The following is a 15,615-nucleotide window of genomic DNA, read 5'->3' on the forward strand; positions in this document are numbered from 1 at the left end:
GTCGTTTTATAGTAGATTTCACTCATTTTCATGAACTTTTATTGTAAATTAATGATGCACATGCACGTTGAACTTTAGAAATCCTGTGCTAAAGAATGGCTAATATAATGCAAATTTTGTGAAAAAATATACCTATTTTTATTCAGTTATAGCTCCTCAGTATGGCAGGTTACCCCATTTTTTGTTAATGTATTATAGAAGCTAATGAGTTGTAGATATCAATTCATGTACAATTTGTATCTAAAGGATGTTCTGACGTCACCGTTTGGCCACTCAAATTTTTAAAATAGATTTTTTTCTCTTTTGTATTATTTGATCCCATTTAATAAAGCGGATTGCGCTAGATTTTAATATGTTCTTGCCAAATCAATTATCTTTCACATGAGTTAACAAAGTGATCACGTGATTAAAACTTATGGAAATTGTTGAATTGTAGATATGAATTCATATACAAGTTTTGTTTATATGATGTCCTCATATGGCAGTTGTTCAAAAAGTCAGATGTTTATCTCTTTCGTAAAAAATCATCGCGTTTAAAATAGAGCGCATCTCAGTTTCACGTTCCGAAATTTTTCAAATTTGTATGTGTATATAATGTAATTATTTAGATAATTAAATTATATAACATATATAGTGTATTCTGTAATATGCTGTCAACACTGTAAACATATTTATGTCTTACTCATAGGATGGCATAAAAATTGCCGGCGTGCCCAAAATTTTTCAACTTCTAAGAATGTATTTATTTAGATAATTATTCTCTAAAATTGTTACCTTCATGTTTTATTTTGATGAAGTCATCATGTTAAATATAAAAATAAAAATATAGGTCTCGTAATTTTTTCTGTGCTTTACTGTATATAAGTATATACTAGACGTACGTACGTAAAATAGGCACAGTTCAATAAATCGCTTTTTAAAGACCGCGGCTTTCACTTTTATCTGCCTGAATTTCCTCAAAATGTCAACATTTTGTTGCTCATAAAAATGTTCCTATCGGATGCTGCGAGGTCCTGCTATGGGGTCATGCTATAAGGTGCTATGGCCAGTAATTGGAAAGGTAGGATTTTTATTTGTTTTTTGTCATAGTTCATCACTTCAAACATATTACGCATCTCAGTTGTACGTGCCAAATTTCCTTTTAAAATAAAACATATTATGTTATCATTGAGATGAATTATTTTCCTAAAATGGACATACTTTTATGTTTCATTTTGATGGCATCAAACAATGTTGTTCCCGTAATTTCATTTCTATACACCATAATATACTACAGTACAACCAGTTACATGTGTGAATAATAATAATAATAATAATTACAAATTCTTGTCTTCTCTGCTCTCTGATTTGATTTAATGGATTAATGAAATTTATCTCAGTTACGTACCAGTGAAACGTGCTCAAATAGATATAATATTTCTGATGAAACTAATATTATCACACCATAACTGTTAAAAATAATCTTTTATTTTAAACAAATTGAAGAAATCACACAAATCTGTATAAAATGTGTACCGGTATTTATAAAAGCTTTCATTGGTTATTGCAAATGGTACAAAATTGTCAACATATAGTAGGCTGTTCATACTATACAGTAGTTCATCAACATTTTGGTGATCAGTAATTTTACTTAGTACATTATTTAAATGATAATTTGTTAGTTGAGGATTCATTAAACGCATATTTATTGTTCTATTTATAGAAGATTCTAATTTTTTAACAGTCATTAATATGATTAATAATTTAATCATTTGCCGCGTTTAGACAATTGTTATGAAAGAATGACTGCATTAGTGGATGCCTAAAACTCCGGATCCCATTATAATTGAAGAGATGAAACCATTCCATTGAACACCTAAAAACCAAAACAAAATAAATTAATTATTCTTGTAAATGAGTAGATTACTGTATTAGTAAATTCATGTGGACCTGTATTGATAGAAAAAAAAATGAAATTATGTATAGAATGAAGTATTGGTAATCGTATAAAATTAAACGTATTTTCTTCTTCTGTAAACTTTTTATTTTTTAAATTACTTGAATACCGGTAGATATTGAAAGATTTTTATCTGCACAGATTGCAACATTGCATATTCAAATTCAGAACAATATTTATAATAATATAACTCACATAAAAACAAGATTAAAATGTGTTTACTCACCACATATTGTTTCTCCTATACAGGAGAATGACATGGGTTGAAATTACAGATTATTCACTGCCCCTCTTGCATCGATAATAAATTGATTATTTTTCCAAATGAGTAAATTACTGTATTAGTAATTTCATGTGGACCTGGATAGATAAAAAAAATAATGTAAAAAAAACAATTATACAACTGAAATTATGTATAGACCTAATGAAGTATTGGTAATCGTATAAAACAAAACGTATTTTCTTCTTCTGTGAAATGTAACTTTTTATTTTTAACATTACTTGAATACTGGTAGATAGTGAACGATTATTATGTGCAGAGATTGCAACATTGCATATTCAAATTCAGAACAGTATCTATAATAATATAACTCACATAAAAACAAGATTTAAATGTGTTTAGACACCAGATATTTTTTTTCCTATACAGGAGAATGACATGGGTTGAAGTTACAGATTACTCACTGCCCCTTGTGCATAGAGAGTCATAATGATTTTCAGCTTGTTTTTATCAAATTGTTTTTTTTTATATGTATCCAGTTCTATTTTCAATTCTTAAAAAGTTTTTACAGAAATATAATTCAAATACTTAAAAACCATTGCTGTAATTAAAATTTAATTTGAATGGCTTCATGATAGCTATAATAAATTGGAATTACTTCAGCATGTACTGAATCAAGACCTTTGCTATAAACGTGATCAATCAATGTATTGTTTTCAGTGGTGGAACATGTAACATGTTGTCGGTACTGATTCTCTGACATTAAATTATTCACTCTAGAAGATTGTTTGAAAAGATTTTCATTAAAATCACCCATTACAATACATTTTGTACTCACTTTTTGTAACTCTTCCAAATATTTTCTCAAATTTTGACAGAATTGATTAATATCATAGCTTGGGGGTCGATAAATTACTGACACGGAAACTGAAATTGGACTTGTTATTAAGAATGAAACTGCTTCTATATCATTATTACGTATGTTTAATCTGCTTGTAAACGTGTTCTTGGTATACACTGCAACGCCGCCATGAGCCTGATGTTTTATTTTGGAACTCAGATCATTTGTATTGGAATACGAATCATACCTTGCTTGGTGATACAATTTATACGGCTCAATACTTACATCAAAAACATCATCATCCTTATTTAACCACGTTTCAGTTAGACATATAATACTAGAATTCATAAACAAATCATTGCACTGAAGATCAGCAAAATGTTGTTTAAGCCCTTGAATGTTATGTAACATTATTGAAAATTTAGAATCCGAATCATGACCTTGTTTTTTACATTGTACATATGATTCCATATTATTTAAGCATTTCTTTATGTTTGGATCACAATAAATCAGATTAGGATTAAGATGTTCAATAGTAAGTCCAGATATTGAAGTAACACGACTGAGGGCTACGTATGCTTGTCCAGGTGCAAAGGTATTTTTAAGGCAAACTACTGCTTCATTCATTGTCAATCCTTGGACTTTATGAACTGTGCATGCATATGCTAATTTCAGAGGAAATTGTTTTCGACTGTATTTATTCCCCATAGATTCTTTAAACATTTCAATTGCCTGAACACCGATTTCATTATTATCAAACTTTACTTTAATAGATACTGGTTTGGCGTTACGATTGGGTTTGACTATTTCATGAACATGTCCCATACATCCATTCGTTAAGCCTTTTTTAACATCTACATTTTTAATCAACATCACTCTGGCATTAAGTGCAATCCACAAATAATTTAGTAAACTAGTTTGACGTGAATTCCGAGGTTTGTCACAAATTTTGGTCTGTTTCTTGGCGTTTACTACACTATCTTCTGCTTCAATGCATACAATGTCTGTACAGGTTTTGTGCAACATTTTTTTATTCCATTCATCAACTTGTTTGTTGCGTGGGTAAATATGAACAGCATCTTCACATTCTTCACCTGTTTCACGTGATTTCAGAACTAATAAATCGTTATCAGACAAACAATCATGTTTTTCTTTTGTACGCAATTTGTTTAACAATAAAGCAAATTCTTTATCTTCTTTTTGCCTCATGATTTGATCTAACTGTACTTGCTTAAAGTTATCTACCCACAGTGAGCTTTCCAATGTGTCTTTATATAACGAACTGCCCATCACTGGGGGTAACTGATAAAAATCACCAACAGCAATTACTGAAATGTTACCAAATGGACTATCGTTGCGTACTTGTTTTATTTGCCTTAATCGTCCGTGGATATACCAAAGTAACCTTTGATTTACCATTGATATTTCATCTATAATAACAATTTGCAACTGACGCAACTGATTACGAAGTGCACTTATTTTTTCTTCTCCAAGTGGTTGATACGGAAGTGAAATATTAATCGGGATAGACAAAGAGCTATGAATTGTTTGGCCTTTAATATTATATGCTGCGATTCCTGTAGGAGCTAATTTCAATATTGACAAATCATCGGGATTTTCCATAATTTTTCCCAGAATACGTGTCGCTTCATTATAAATACAATTTACCAAATGACTTTTTCCTGTACCAGCGCCTCCAGTTATGAAAGTGTAAAATGCTTCAGGTTTTTTACCATTAACTTTGTCTAAACACCATTGTCTTGTCTTATAAAATATATGTTGTTGTTTTTCATTTAAAGATCGAATCATTTTGTTCAATTCTGGTCTTGGAATATTAGATGAATTAGACTCTACTTTAGATGTATGATTTTTTGGAAGTCCAAAATCTGGAATGAAAAATTCATCTTCTTCATCATCAACCTCTACATTTGGCTTTGGGTTGTCTAACCTTTCTTTTTCACTTTCTGGACATAATAGGCTCCATGCATCTTCTTGTGGTCCAAATTTTGATAAACATTCCTGTGCTTCTTCAACATCATCAGCACTTTTTTCATACTGTTCCATGTTTCCATGAACTATTGACTTTACCGTTTGTAATTGACAGCCACATAATTTCACACATCCTTCCTCATGAAATTGTTCGTACGTTTCAAAATTTGGAGGTTTTAACTGTTCATCTTTTCGAAATGGTAGAAATAACTGAAGTATACTCAAAAAATATTTCTCAGGTGCTGTATCCATTGGAAATCGAGGGTATCTTACTATAGCATTACTAGTTCGTGTTCTTTTTTGGATGAATCCCAACTGTTTTTTTAACTGAAATACATTATTTTTTTGTTTATTTCCTTTCATTTCTGATGAACTCAATATTCTATATTCTGAACAAAATTTTGCAAGGCACATTTTATTAAATTCAGAACTGTTAGGTCGAGCTTTATATTTGTCGATCTTATTTGGCAACCATGCACTTACATCATCATCTTCTTTGTTTTTAATTACACTTAGTGGTAAACTCATTCTGACAGGATTAGGTCCTACTGGGATGAATTCAACTTTCCTTGAACATTCTTTTAATCTTAAACTACAAACACGATAAATACTTTCTTGTGCAGACACTTCTCGATTATTCATATAAACATTACCAAGTTTTCGCAAACTTTGCCTAGCATCTTCATTGCCTTCTTTTATTTCTGATGCTGCATGATTTAACAGTAAACCCATTTCACGTTCAGATTTTGACATATATCCTATAACGTAAATTATACATGCATATACATTTGTAATATATTGAATATCCATATTAGCATTCCATGCTCTCAATAATGAAGGATTATATTGATTTACCCACACATCTTGAGGGTTTCTCTTTATAACTATTTTTTCCTCAGTAGCTACACAATTATTTGCTTTCTCAAATGCACTCTGTGTAATACCTAAACTTTGGAAAAGTTCTATTGCATTTTTATATGTTTCTTCATTAGTCACAGCATCTTTTACTGAGGTTAACAGCTCCATTGCTTGTTTATTGTCATCATTATCATCATTGTCTTTATCCACAATTGTAGGTCTCATAACAAATGTATTTCCAGAAGGTTGTCTGGGAAAGTTAAATCTGCAATTTGTTCCCTTTTTTTTACATGATTTAGAATGTCTTTTACTGTGAATTTGCACACTTTTAACAATTTCATTCAGTTCACGATCTACAGTTTCACATGGCACAGCACAAGAAATATATTTATCAACAAAATTAATAACTTCATTATCTTTATCTGTACCAAAAATAGGAGCATTTTCAACCCATACTAACATATGAACATGTGGACTTCCTCTCATTTGAAATTCAATTCGGTAAAAATAATCTACGACTTTACCAATAGGCTGTGCTTCAGACAAAATTACATTTTTCAAAAAAGTATGAAAGCGTTTGTCAAACATTCTTGCAACAGTCACCGGATTTGATTTCAACAAATTACATTTATCTGCCCATTCCAATTCTTCAATGTTTCTTTGGTCTCCTGACTGATTTAACAATGTCGTCATTATTTCTTTCCAACGGAAGTCAGCACTTGAGAATGAAAGAAAGAATGTTGGCTTTCCAATCTGTCTAACCATTGCTATTATATCTTTCTGTGTAGCTTGCCAGTACGGTGGAGTTCCACGAATTTGTTTTAAAAATTTATAACCCCTATCAGATTTTAAAATTTCCTCAATTTTGGCAACATTTTTCAAATCGGATACAGTAACTTTGCTAAAATCATCTTTTTTACTTGACCCTTTTCGCAATGCAATGGAAATACTTGATAAAATTTGTTGAAGTTCATATAAAGATTGAGCATAAAATATGTATTCTGTATTTTGTGCAAACCTGTTATCTATATGCATTAATCTATTATGAAAATAACGTCCGAGTGTTATTTTAACATCTCTCGTATCATGGAATGTTGGTTGGCCTGTTGGAAATAACACTGGAAATGATTTTGCTTCATTGCTTTTATTACTTAATAATGCAATAGGGCTATTATTTTCACACGGTGCACAACAAATTATGTCATTAAAATATTCATCTACCAAATTTTGTCGTCTGTCAACAGGTTGAAGACTTGTATCGAAGGTAACACCTACTTCTTCTTCATTTTCTTCTTCTTCATTGTTTTCATTTTCATTAGTAGTTTCACTTTCGATGTTATCTTCAGATAAATAATTGTGCCATTCTTCATTAATAGCTATATCAAAGTAGCACTTGTTATGATCTTGTAAATATCTAAGAGCTTGAATAACATTGGCAGTTTTAACAAATTTATATTTGTAATAACCTTTGTAAGACAACTTTCGCTTCAATTTTACAGATATTAATTGATCATCAACCTCTGGTCTAGGCAACATTTTTACAGTTTCAATAGTATTTGATGGTACACATACGACTGGTCCATGTATTCCATGCTGTCCACCTTTTGGTAAATTAATTAATTTCATAAAAGGAATGTTTAATCCAATCAAATGCTGCTCTAAATTATTTAAACACCTGAGCTCAGGAGGAATATCGTATAGTTGTAAATTGTTTGAATTAGCTTCTGCAGGAACTTTCCCTTTTAGCATTTTCCTGTGGCATGTGAAACAAATCCATAAACGACATCTTGGTGATTCAACAAATTGACAAGGATTATTACATTCATTATTACAAATATGCAAATACTTTTCATTTATACAAGCCTTATTTTTGTATTTAGCTTTGATGCACTTCATAACTTGATCTTTAAATAACAATTTAAGGCATACACAACAAACATATTCAGGACCACGAGAAACTGTTTTCCTGAAGTTTTCTAAAACAAACGCAAAATTAGTGTTTTCTCTTTTGATTTTTTCCCTATTCTTCATGTTTTTCTTCATGATTTTTTTTCGGAACCCTTCATCACCATGATACTTTTCTGTAAATTTTTGCTTACACCTTTGCTTAACACTTTCACGGAATTTTAAATTACCTTGATATTTCTCAGCCAATTTTAGTTTACAGTTTTGTCTAAATTTCAAATTACTCCGATACTTTTCTGCCAATTTGTCTTTACATTTTTGTCTAAATTTCAAATTACTCCGATACTTTTCTGCCAATTTGTCTTTACATTTTTGTCTAAATTTCAAATTACTTCGATACTTTTCTGCCAATTTGTCTTTGCATTTTTGTCTAAATTTCAAATTACTCCAATACTTCTCAGCCAATTTTTCTTTACAGTTTTGTCTAAATTTCAAATTACTCCGATACTTCTCAGCCAATTTTTCTTTACAGTTTTGTCTAAATTTCAAATTACTCCGATACTTCTCTGCCAATTTTTGGGTAACGTTTTGTCGAAATGTTGGATCATTGTGATACTTTTCTTTATTTCTTTGATTATTGTTTTGCATAGTTTTACGCCTAAAGATTGTGTCATTGTTGTATTTATTCTTCTTTATTTCTTTCAAATTTTGCGCAAATTTTTCATTAAATTTATAATTTAACAAATTGTTGAATTTTTTGGTTGTTCGGTAATCAAAATCTATATTGTAGTTATGTTTAGCTTTATTTCGTACTTTAACATTATATTCAGGTTCACATCTATACTTTTTGTGTTGTCTTTCTCTGTTTTCTTTCCTTTTTTGGAATTTATAATTATCATCACCATATCTTATTTTTTGTGCCTCTTTTACTTTACGTTTCTTTTCTTCTCTGTATACAGAATCACTTTGATATTTGTTTCTGATTTCATTTGTTTCTTCTGAATTATTTTTTTCTTCTTTTTCCCGTTTATTTCTCTGTCGATTCTTTTCTCTTTCTTTTTTAATTCTATAAGATTGTTTTCGTTTTCCGTTCAATATTTTTACTCTGCTTTCTGAAAAAGGGTTTTCAACAGTTTTACTCTGTTTGTGTTTTGGTTCTATATCTTCAAATGTGTCACAAGTTTCATATCGCGTTTGCTTTCGTTTCTTTGTTGTAGAATTCTTTACAGAAAAATTCGCCTCTGTATTTGACAGTTTATTGTGGGATGTCACATTCATATCAACTTTTCCTGTTGTTTCCTGAACATTATTTTGACTAACATTGACAGATTCCACTACATTAAAATGCACATTCATGGTGTACAAAATATATATACCATTGTCAGTTGTAACATCATCTATTCTTCCCGGGTTTTTAGCAGAAAACAATTGCCACGTCAAAAGTTGATCATTAAATGAATAAATATCTGTATTAAGCAAGTTTGCCATTGCACTTATTTCAGTATTGGATGCCCACGTTCCATTATCCATTACTCTTTTTTTTAACACATATTCCTTAACTGATCTATACTCGTGACTAAATGTATTAATAAACAAGTCACCAGTCTCCAATAAATGATTAGTAATTGCTCTTCTTAAAAGAAAATGATTATCTTCAGTACCAGAAATAATGTATGAAATTGCACGATAAAAACAATTACCATCACCTGTAATATTCGTAATTTGAAGAGGATGTCCAATCTGACTAGCTCTGTTAATACCACAATTCATATCGGTATGTTCACAATGAATGCCTACTTCATTACACATGTTTTTCTTTTGTGCTTCTGAGATAGGAATAAATTTAAAATTCTCGTCAGGTCTTCTTTCATACTGAACATTAACAATTTCAATATCACTATCACTTTGCCATCCATTACTTGATGAGACATGACCTTCTTTATTATGTTTTTTGCCTTTAACGTTAGAATCAATATTCTTGTCTGGTAATCCTGTACTACATTTATATTGATAAGACGTACTAGGTTCATCAACATCGACATTTCCAAAGTTGCTTTGTTCACAATTATCATCTAGCACAGAAGCGGAACATAACATCATAGACTTATTTTCAATATTTACACCAGTCAGTTCAAACTCGGTGTCATGTAAATTACAGTTCATTGACCTTGCTAATCTTATACAATAGTCGTACACACCTTGCCAAGATGTACTGTAAAGTAAAATACTCTTTCCATGCTCACTAACACGACCAAATCGATCTCTTGCATGTGGATCAAATATAAGGAAACCATTTACACGTTTAATAATAGAAAATGTGCTTCTGTTGAAATTCATAAAAAATGCATCATGTTGGTGTAATTCTTGTTCAAGAGCTTGGTTTAATGACAAGGCTCCATACTCAGCCATAAATTCGAGATTCCCATCTATTATGCCAAAAACTGATTCTTTGGGAGATATTACAAATGTGTTATCCAAGATATCCAATTCTTTCGGCAGTTCAGAAATCATTAAAAGGTCCTCGTGCATAGTGGAATCTTTCTGAATGTAACGGTACAACTCGTTTCCAAGAGTCAATATTGTATCAAGGTCTTTGGTGTAAAAATCATTTCCATTCCTCTTTGTAGAATAAAGAATAGCTACAAGACTATTTGCAACACACTGTTTACCACTTGCAAAGCCAAATCTATAATTCCCTTGATTAAAATTACCCTGTGCTACAGTTATATTTTCATTACTATTATATACTTGTAATTCATTTATTGATTGTGTTTTCTGCCTTTTTCGTGTATTTTTTTGTTTTGGTACATCATCGATTATCAATTCTTCCGAAAAATTATTTTTTGTTAAAACTTCAATGTCCACATCGATAGTATGTTGGTCACATTTAGGTTTAGTATGGGACCTAATTTTTTTAGTCATTGCTTTTTTGCATCCGTCATCAATTATGAATACTTCATTTTCCTCAAATTCACAACTTGCACATGTTTGATTTTTATGATCTGTACCATTACTATCAATTATTCTACTTCTGTCATTTATTTTGCTATTATGTTGTGCTTTCGCATCGTCAGTCGCTGTGTTGTCGTTTTCTACAGTACATTCTATTTTAAAATCCTCGTCAGTTTTCGTTTCAGAATTGTCTTTATTACCCATGTTCTTTATATCTTTCATAGTATCGCAATCATTCTTTAAATTCACATTACCTTGTGCTTTTTTGTTATCAATCTTCTTAGTTTTGACAAAACGACCTTTGTTATTTCGTAAACGTTTCGAACCACCACCTGATTGTTGTTGTATTCCGTTTGTTACTTTTGTATTTTTCAAAACATCACACATAGGCCTACCACTGTCGTCAAATATTGTTTGTGAATTTCCCAATACATTCGTTTTAGAATTTTCTTTGTTGTATTCTCTGTAAGTATTTGTATTCATATTCCATTCCATTTTGTTATTATTTCGTCTTTCATAGAAATCTTTTACACCTTTGCCAATATATTTTACACCTGGTTCTAAACTTATACCATTTATAACGGGCTTTCTCCTTTTCTTATTTCCTCTATTTTTACATCTTTTTTTTTTGTTGTCGGTTCTTTTCTTTGATCTTACTCTCATCCAATCACTACCAAGTAAATCTTCACTTCCTGTTTGTTGACATTTTAATTTGGCATTATTACAACGTTTTTCTTTATTTTTCGTTAATTCTGGAAAGTCTGCAGTGACAGATTCATCAGGTTCTAGAATCGTATATCTATTGAAATGACAGGGAATACCTATTTCACCCAACATGTTATTAACAAAATTACTATTCCCACACATTGAACAAATCCAAATTACCCTGGAATTACATAGTTTGTCTTCAAAAACATCTCTTACACATTTCACATGAAAATATTGACTACAACAGTCACATGTTATGCAATTGTCGTCTACTTTCACTTCAATATTACAGAAATCGCATGTATCATCAAACTCTGAAGTGACCTCTGTACCATAAGATAATATGTTTATGATATCATCAATTATTCCTTTAAATTCAGTTGTATCTTTCATAAATTCACAATTGACATTACCTGTATCATCATTTCTGTCGTCTTTGACATTCTCAGTTGAACAGCATTCATCAAGTAGGTCCAAGATGTCATTAACAACTATTTTAAATTCTGCTGTCTTATCCATAACTCCATTATTAACATTACCAGTTGTATTGACAAAAATCTGCTTTTTACTTGTAACTTCTTTATTCACATTCTTACACAAATAAATTATCATTGTAAAGATAATCAACAAAAAGATACCAACTAATGTTATGAATTCCATATCCATTATTCAAAATTTGTATAAGAAACAAACCTACAAATTTCTTCAAATTAATAAACTTTGTATTCTGCAATTCCAATGAATATTACAATTAAGTTCTTTTTATCAATTCAAGAAATCCTTGCTAAAACAAAATAAATTATTAAAATTCCAAAAACAATTCAATTATATATTGTCTTTTGTTTCTATGATTTTTAATTTTTGTCCTAATTTTTTTTCTTTTAATATATTTTTTTTTTGTCTGCTTTTTTTTCAATAGTTCAATTATACAATTTCACTGAATAAAAAAATTAGCTTCTGCTTAATATTGGCTTGATGAAATACTCTATATTATTTTTAACTTCTCTTTAATACTTGGTTATGCTAAATAGTTGGTTATGCTAATTTTTATTCTTTTTACAATTCTACTTAATAACAGATTCAAATAAAAGTGATCTTTAAATCTTCTTTAATTAATTCTTTTGTAATAAACTCTGTTTAATATTTATTTCTTTATAATAAGCTTCTGTTTTATTCTTCAAACTTTTGTTTATATAATCAAACTTTAACTTTACACTTTTGCTTTTGCAAAAATGGTTTTGTAATAAACTTTTGTTTATTAGTTGTTTCCTTGTGATTAACTTCTGTTATCTTCAAGGTTTGACACTTTTGCTTTTGCAAAAATGGTTTTGTAATAAACTTTTGTTTATTAGTTGTTTCCTTGTGATTAACTTTTGTTATCTTCAAGGTTTTACACTTTTGCTTTTGCAAAAATGGTTTGTAATAAACTTTTGTTTATTAGTTTTTTCCTTGTGATAAACTTCTGTTTACTTCAAGGTTTTACTGAATGTTTCAAAGATACTTTTAAAAAATGTTTAAAAAGAAATTGTGCATAAATATTAAAATTCGGTAACCCCTCGTAGAAACTCTCTTTAGAGAGTGGATCTTTTTCTAAAGACCCGGATCTCTTCTGAGATCCAGTGGGTTTATATAAGACAGTCACCTACAATAAAAGAAAAAAAAAAGAGTTAGTTATTAATTTTAAGATACACTGTACAGTACTAAGAATTTGTAAAAACACTGATTTATCTACTGATTCAATTTATAATATACACATCCCCCTTGTGGAATGTAACATGATCTATTGGGCCTAGCAAAACAAATTAGGACCAACTCACTACTAAATTCAGGATAGACCCATTTTATAAAATTGCAAGTTTGTGTCTGGAGAAACTGACCACCACATTTATGTTAAAAAGGATGATTGTCCCAAATTTTGAAGTAAATTATGATAATATATTTGTGACTTTGGTTTATACAATATAAATAAATCACTATAGAAGATATTTTGACCTAAAAATATGTCAAAACTTCATTACATGGAATGTGTCGGAAACAAATTCTTTCATAACAAGTTCACCTTCACAATTTTTCAACTTCTACGAAATCAACTTGTATTTTTGTTGCTTTTAATCAAACACTTGTATCAAATGATAATTCACATAAATTGTTATATTGTAATATTCAATAAAGTCCTAGTATAAACATATAATCTGAAAATAGGTTTAATTATTCAATGTTCTAATAAAACAGAATTTTATACACAAAAATATTTGGTCACTCAGTATTGTAAATTTACAGACAACACATGTTTATCAATTAAGGGAGGGCATAAAGTAAGGAAAATATGTTTTTTCCGTTTTACAAATAATTTTCTAATACTCACAGCTGTAACTGATACTGTATATTTTCTCTACAACTACAATCTAAAATATAAAAGGAAAATCATTAATAATTGCAATAAACAACATTAACACTTTTTCAAAATCAACATGCTTCTTAATCGAAAAAGTAAGAAATTTCCTCAAAATGACTTTAGGTATGGGCCGGTTGATTGGGGTATACATGTTGTCTTAATACTAATTTCATTTAATAATTTATTCACAAACAATAAAATCTGAATTATGTAAATGTTTCATAATAGAAAATGCCTACAAAATGACAGGCAACTGTTCACGAAGTAAGGAAAATATGTTTTCTCCATTTAACAGTTAATCTACTAATACTCACAGCTGTAGCTAACACTGTATATTTTCTACAATCTAAAAAAAACAAGGAAAACATTGATAATGGCAATAAACAACATTAACCCTTTTGCTAAATCAACATGCTTCTTAATCAATGTCTGAAAAATTAGGAAATTTCCTCAAAATGACTTTGGGTATGGGCCGGCTGATTGGGGTCTACATGTTGTCTCAATACTACTTTCATTTAATATCTCATTCACAAACCATAAAATCTGAATTATTTAAATGTTTCATAATATAAAATGTCTACAAAATAACCGGCAATAGTTCACAAAGTAAGGAAAATATGTTTTCTCCGTTTAACAGATAATCTACTAATACTCACAGCTGTAGCTCAAACTGTATATTTTCTACAATCTAAAAAAATACAAGGAAAAACATTGATAATTGTAATAAACAACATTAACACTTTTTCCAAATCAACACGCTTCTTAATCAATGTCTGAAAAATTAAGAAATTTCCTCAAAATGACTTTGGGTATGAGACGGCTGATTAGGGCAGGCAACAGTTCACAAAGTAAGGAAAATATGTTTTCTCCGTTTAACAGATAATCTACTGATACTCACAGTTGTAGCTCAAACTGTATATTTTCTACAATCTAAAAAAAAACAAGGAAAAACATTGATAATGGTAATAAACAACATTAACACTTTTTCCAAATCAATACGCTTCTTAATCAATGTCTGAAAAATTAAGAAATTTCCTCAAAATGACTTTGGGTATGAGACGGCTGATTAGGGCAGGCAACAGTTCACAAAGTAAGGAAAATATGTTTTCTCCGTTTAACAGATAATCTACGGATACTCACAGCTGTAGCTGAAACTGTATATTTTCTACAATCTAAAAAAAAAACAAGGAAAAACATCGATAATGGTAATAAACAACATTAACACTTTTTCCAAATCAACAAGCTTCTTAATCAATGTCTGAAAAATTAAGAAATTTCCTCAAAATAACTTTGGGTATGGGCCGGCTGATTGAGGTCTACATGTTGTCTCAATACTACTTTCATTTAATATCTTATTCACAAACCATAAAATCTGAATTATGTAAATGTTTCATAATACAAAATGTCTACAAAATAACAGGCAACAGTTCACAAAGTAAGAAAAATATGTTTTCTCCGTTTAACAGATAAACTACTAATACTCACAGCTGTAGCTCAAACTGTATATTTTCTACAATCTAAAAAAAAAACAAGGAAAAACATTGATAATGGTAATAAACAACATTAACACTTTTTCCAAATCAACACGCTTCTTAATCAATGTCTGAAAAATTAAGAAATTTCCTCAAAATGACTTTGGGTATGAGACGGCTGATTAGGGCAGGCAACAGTTCACAAAGTAAGGAAAATATGTTTTCTCCGTTTAACAGATAATCTACTGATACTCACAGCTGTAGCTCAAACTGTATATTTTCTACAATCTAAAAAAAAACAAGGAAAAACATTGATAATGGTAATAAACAACATTAACA

General features: G+C 29.9%; 1 protein-coding gene and 1 long non-coding RNA gene across 2 annotated transcripts; both read right to left on the reverse strand.

Moving 5' to 3' along the window:
• Positions 1 to 2,763: 2,763 nt before the first annotated feature.
• Positions 2,764 to 12,075, reverse strand: LOC140061214 (uncharacterized). Its single transcript, XM_072107724.1, has 6 exons — positions 8,889 to 12,075; positions 7,704 to 8,447; positions 5,470 to 7,445; positions 4,852 to 5,313; positions 4,281 to 4,761; positions 2,764 to 4,112 (listed from the first exon to the last, which is right to left on the reverse strand). The coding sequence occupies exons 1-6, from the start codon at positions 12,073 to 12,075 to the stop codon at positions 2,764 to 2,766; spliced, it is 8,199 nt and encodes a 2,732-aa protein (XP_071963825.1).
• An 862-nt stretch (positions 12,076 to 12,937) lies between these two features.
• Positions 12,938 to 14,137, reverse strand: LOC140060048 (uncharacterized). The gene is made up of 3 exons (XR_011847273.1): positions 14,119 to 14,137; positions 13,775 to 13,814; positions 12,938 to 13,051 (listed from the first exon to the last, which is right to left on the reverse strand). It is a non-coding gene; the product is annotated as an uncharacterized lncRNA (long non-coding RNA).
• Between the last annotated feature and the right edge of the window lie 1,478 nt (positions 14,138 to 15,615).

This window comes from Antedon mediterranea, chromosome 10 (genome assembly GCF_964355755.1).
Source record: "Antedon mediterranea chromosome 10, ecAntMedi1.1, whole genome shotgun sequence".
Classification (NCBI taxonomy): Eukaryota; Metazoa; Echinodermata; class Crinoidea; order Comatulida; family Antedonidae; genus Antedon; species Antedon mediterranea.

What these genes read in the sequence shown, in the direction of transcription:
- LOC140061214 (XM_072107724.1), bottom strand. Translation starts at nt 12,075, where the DNA reads ATGGATATGGAATTCATAACATTAGTTGGTATCTTTTTGTTGATTATC. An exon ending in AGAACCAAAACACAAACAGA is followed by an intron (nt 8,448 to 8,888) that starts GTAAAACTGTTG and finishes AAAATTTGAAAG; the next exon opens with AAATAAAGAAGAATAAATAC. An exon ending in TAAATACAAAAATAAGGCTT is followed by an intron (nt 7,446 to 7,703) that starts GTATAAATGAAA and finishes ATTTACCAAAAG; the next exon opens with GTGGACAGCATGGAATACAT.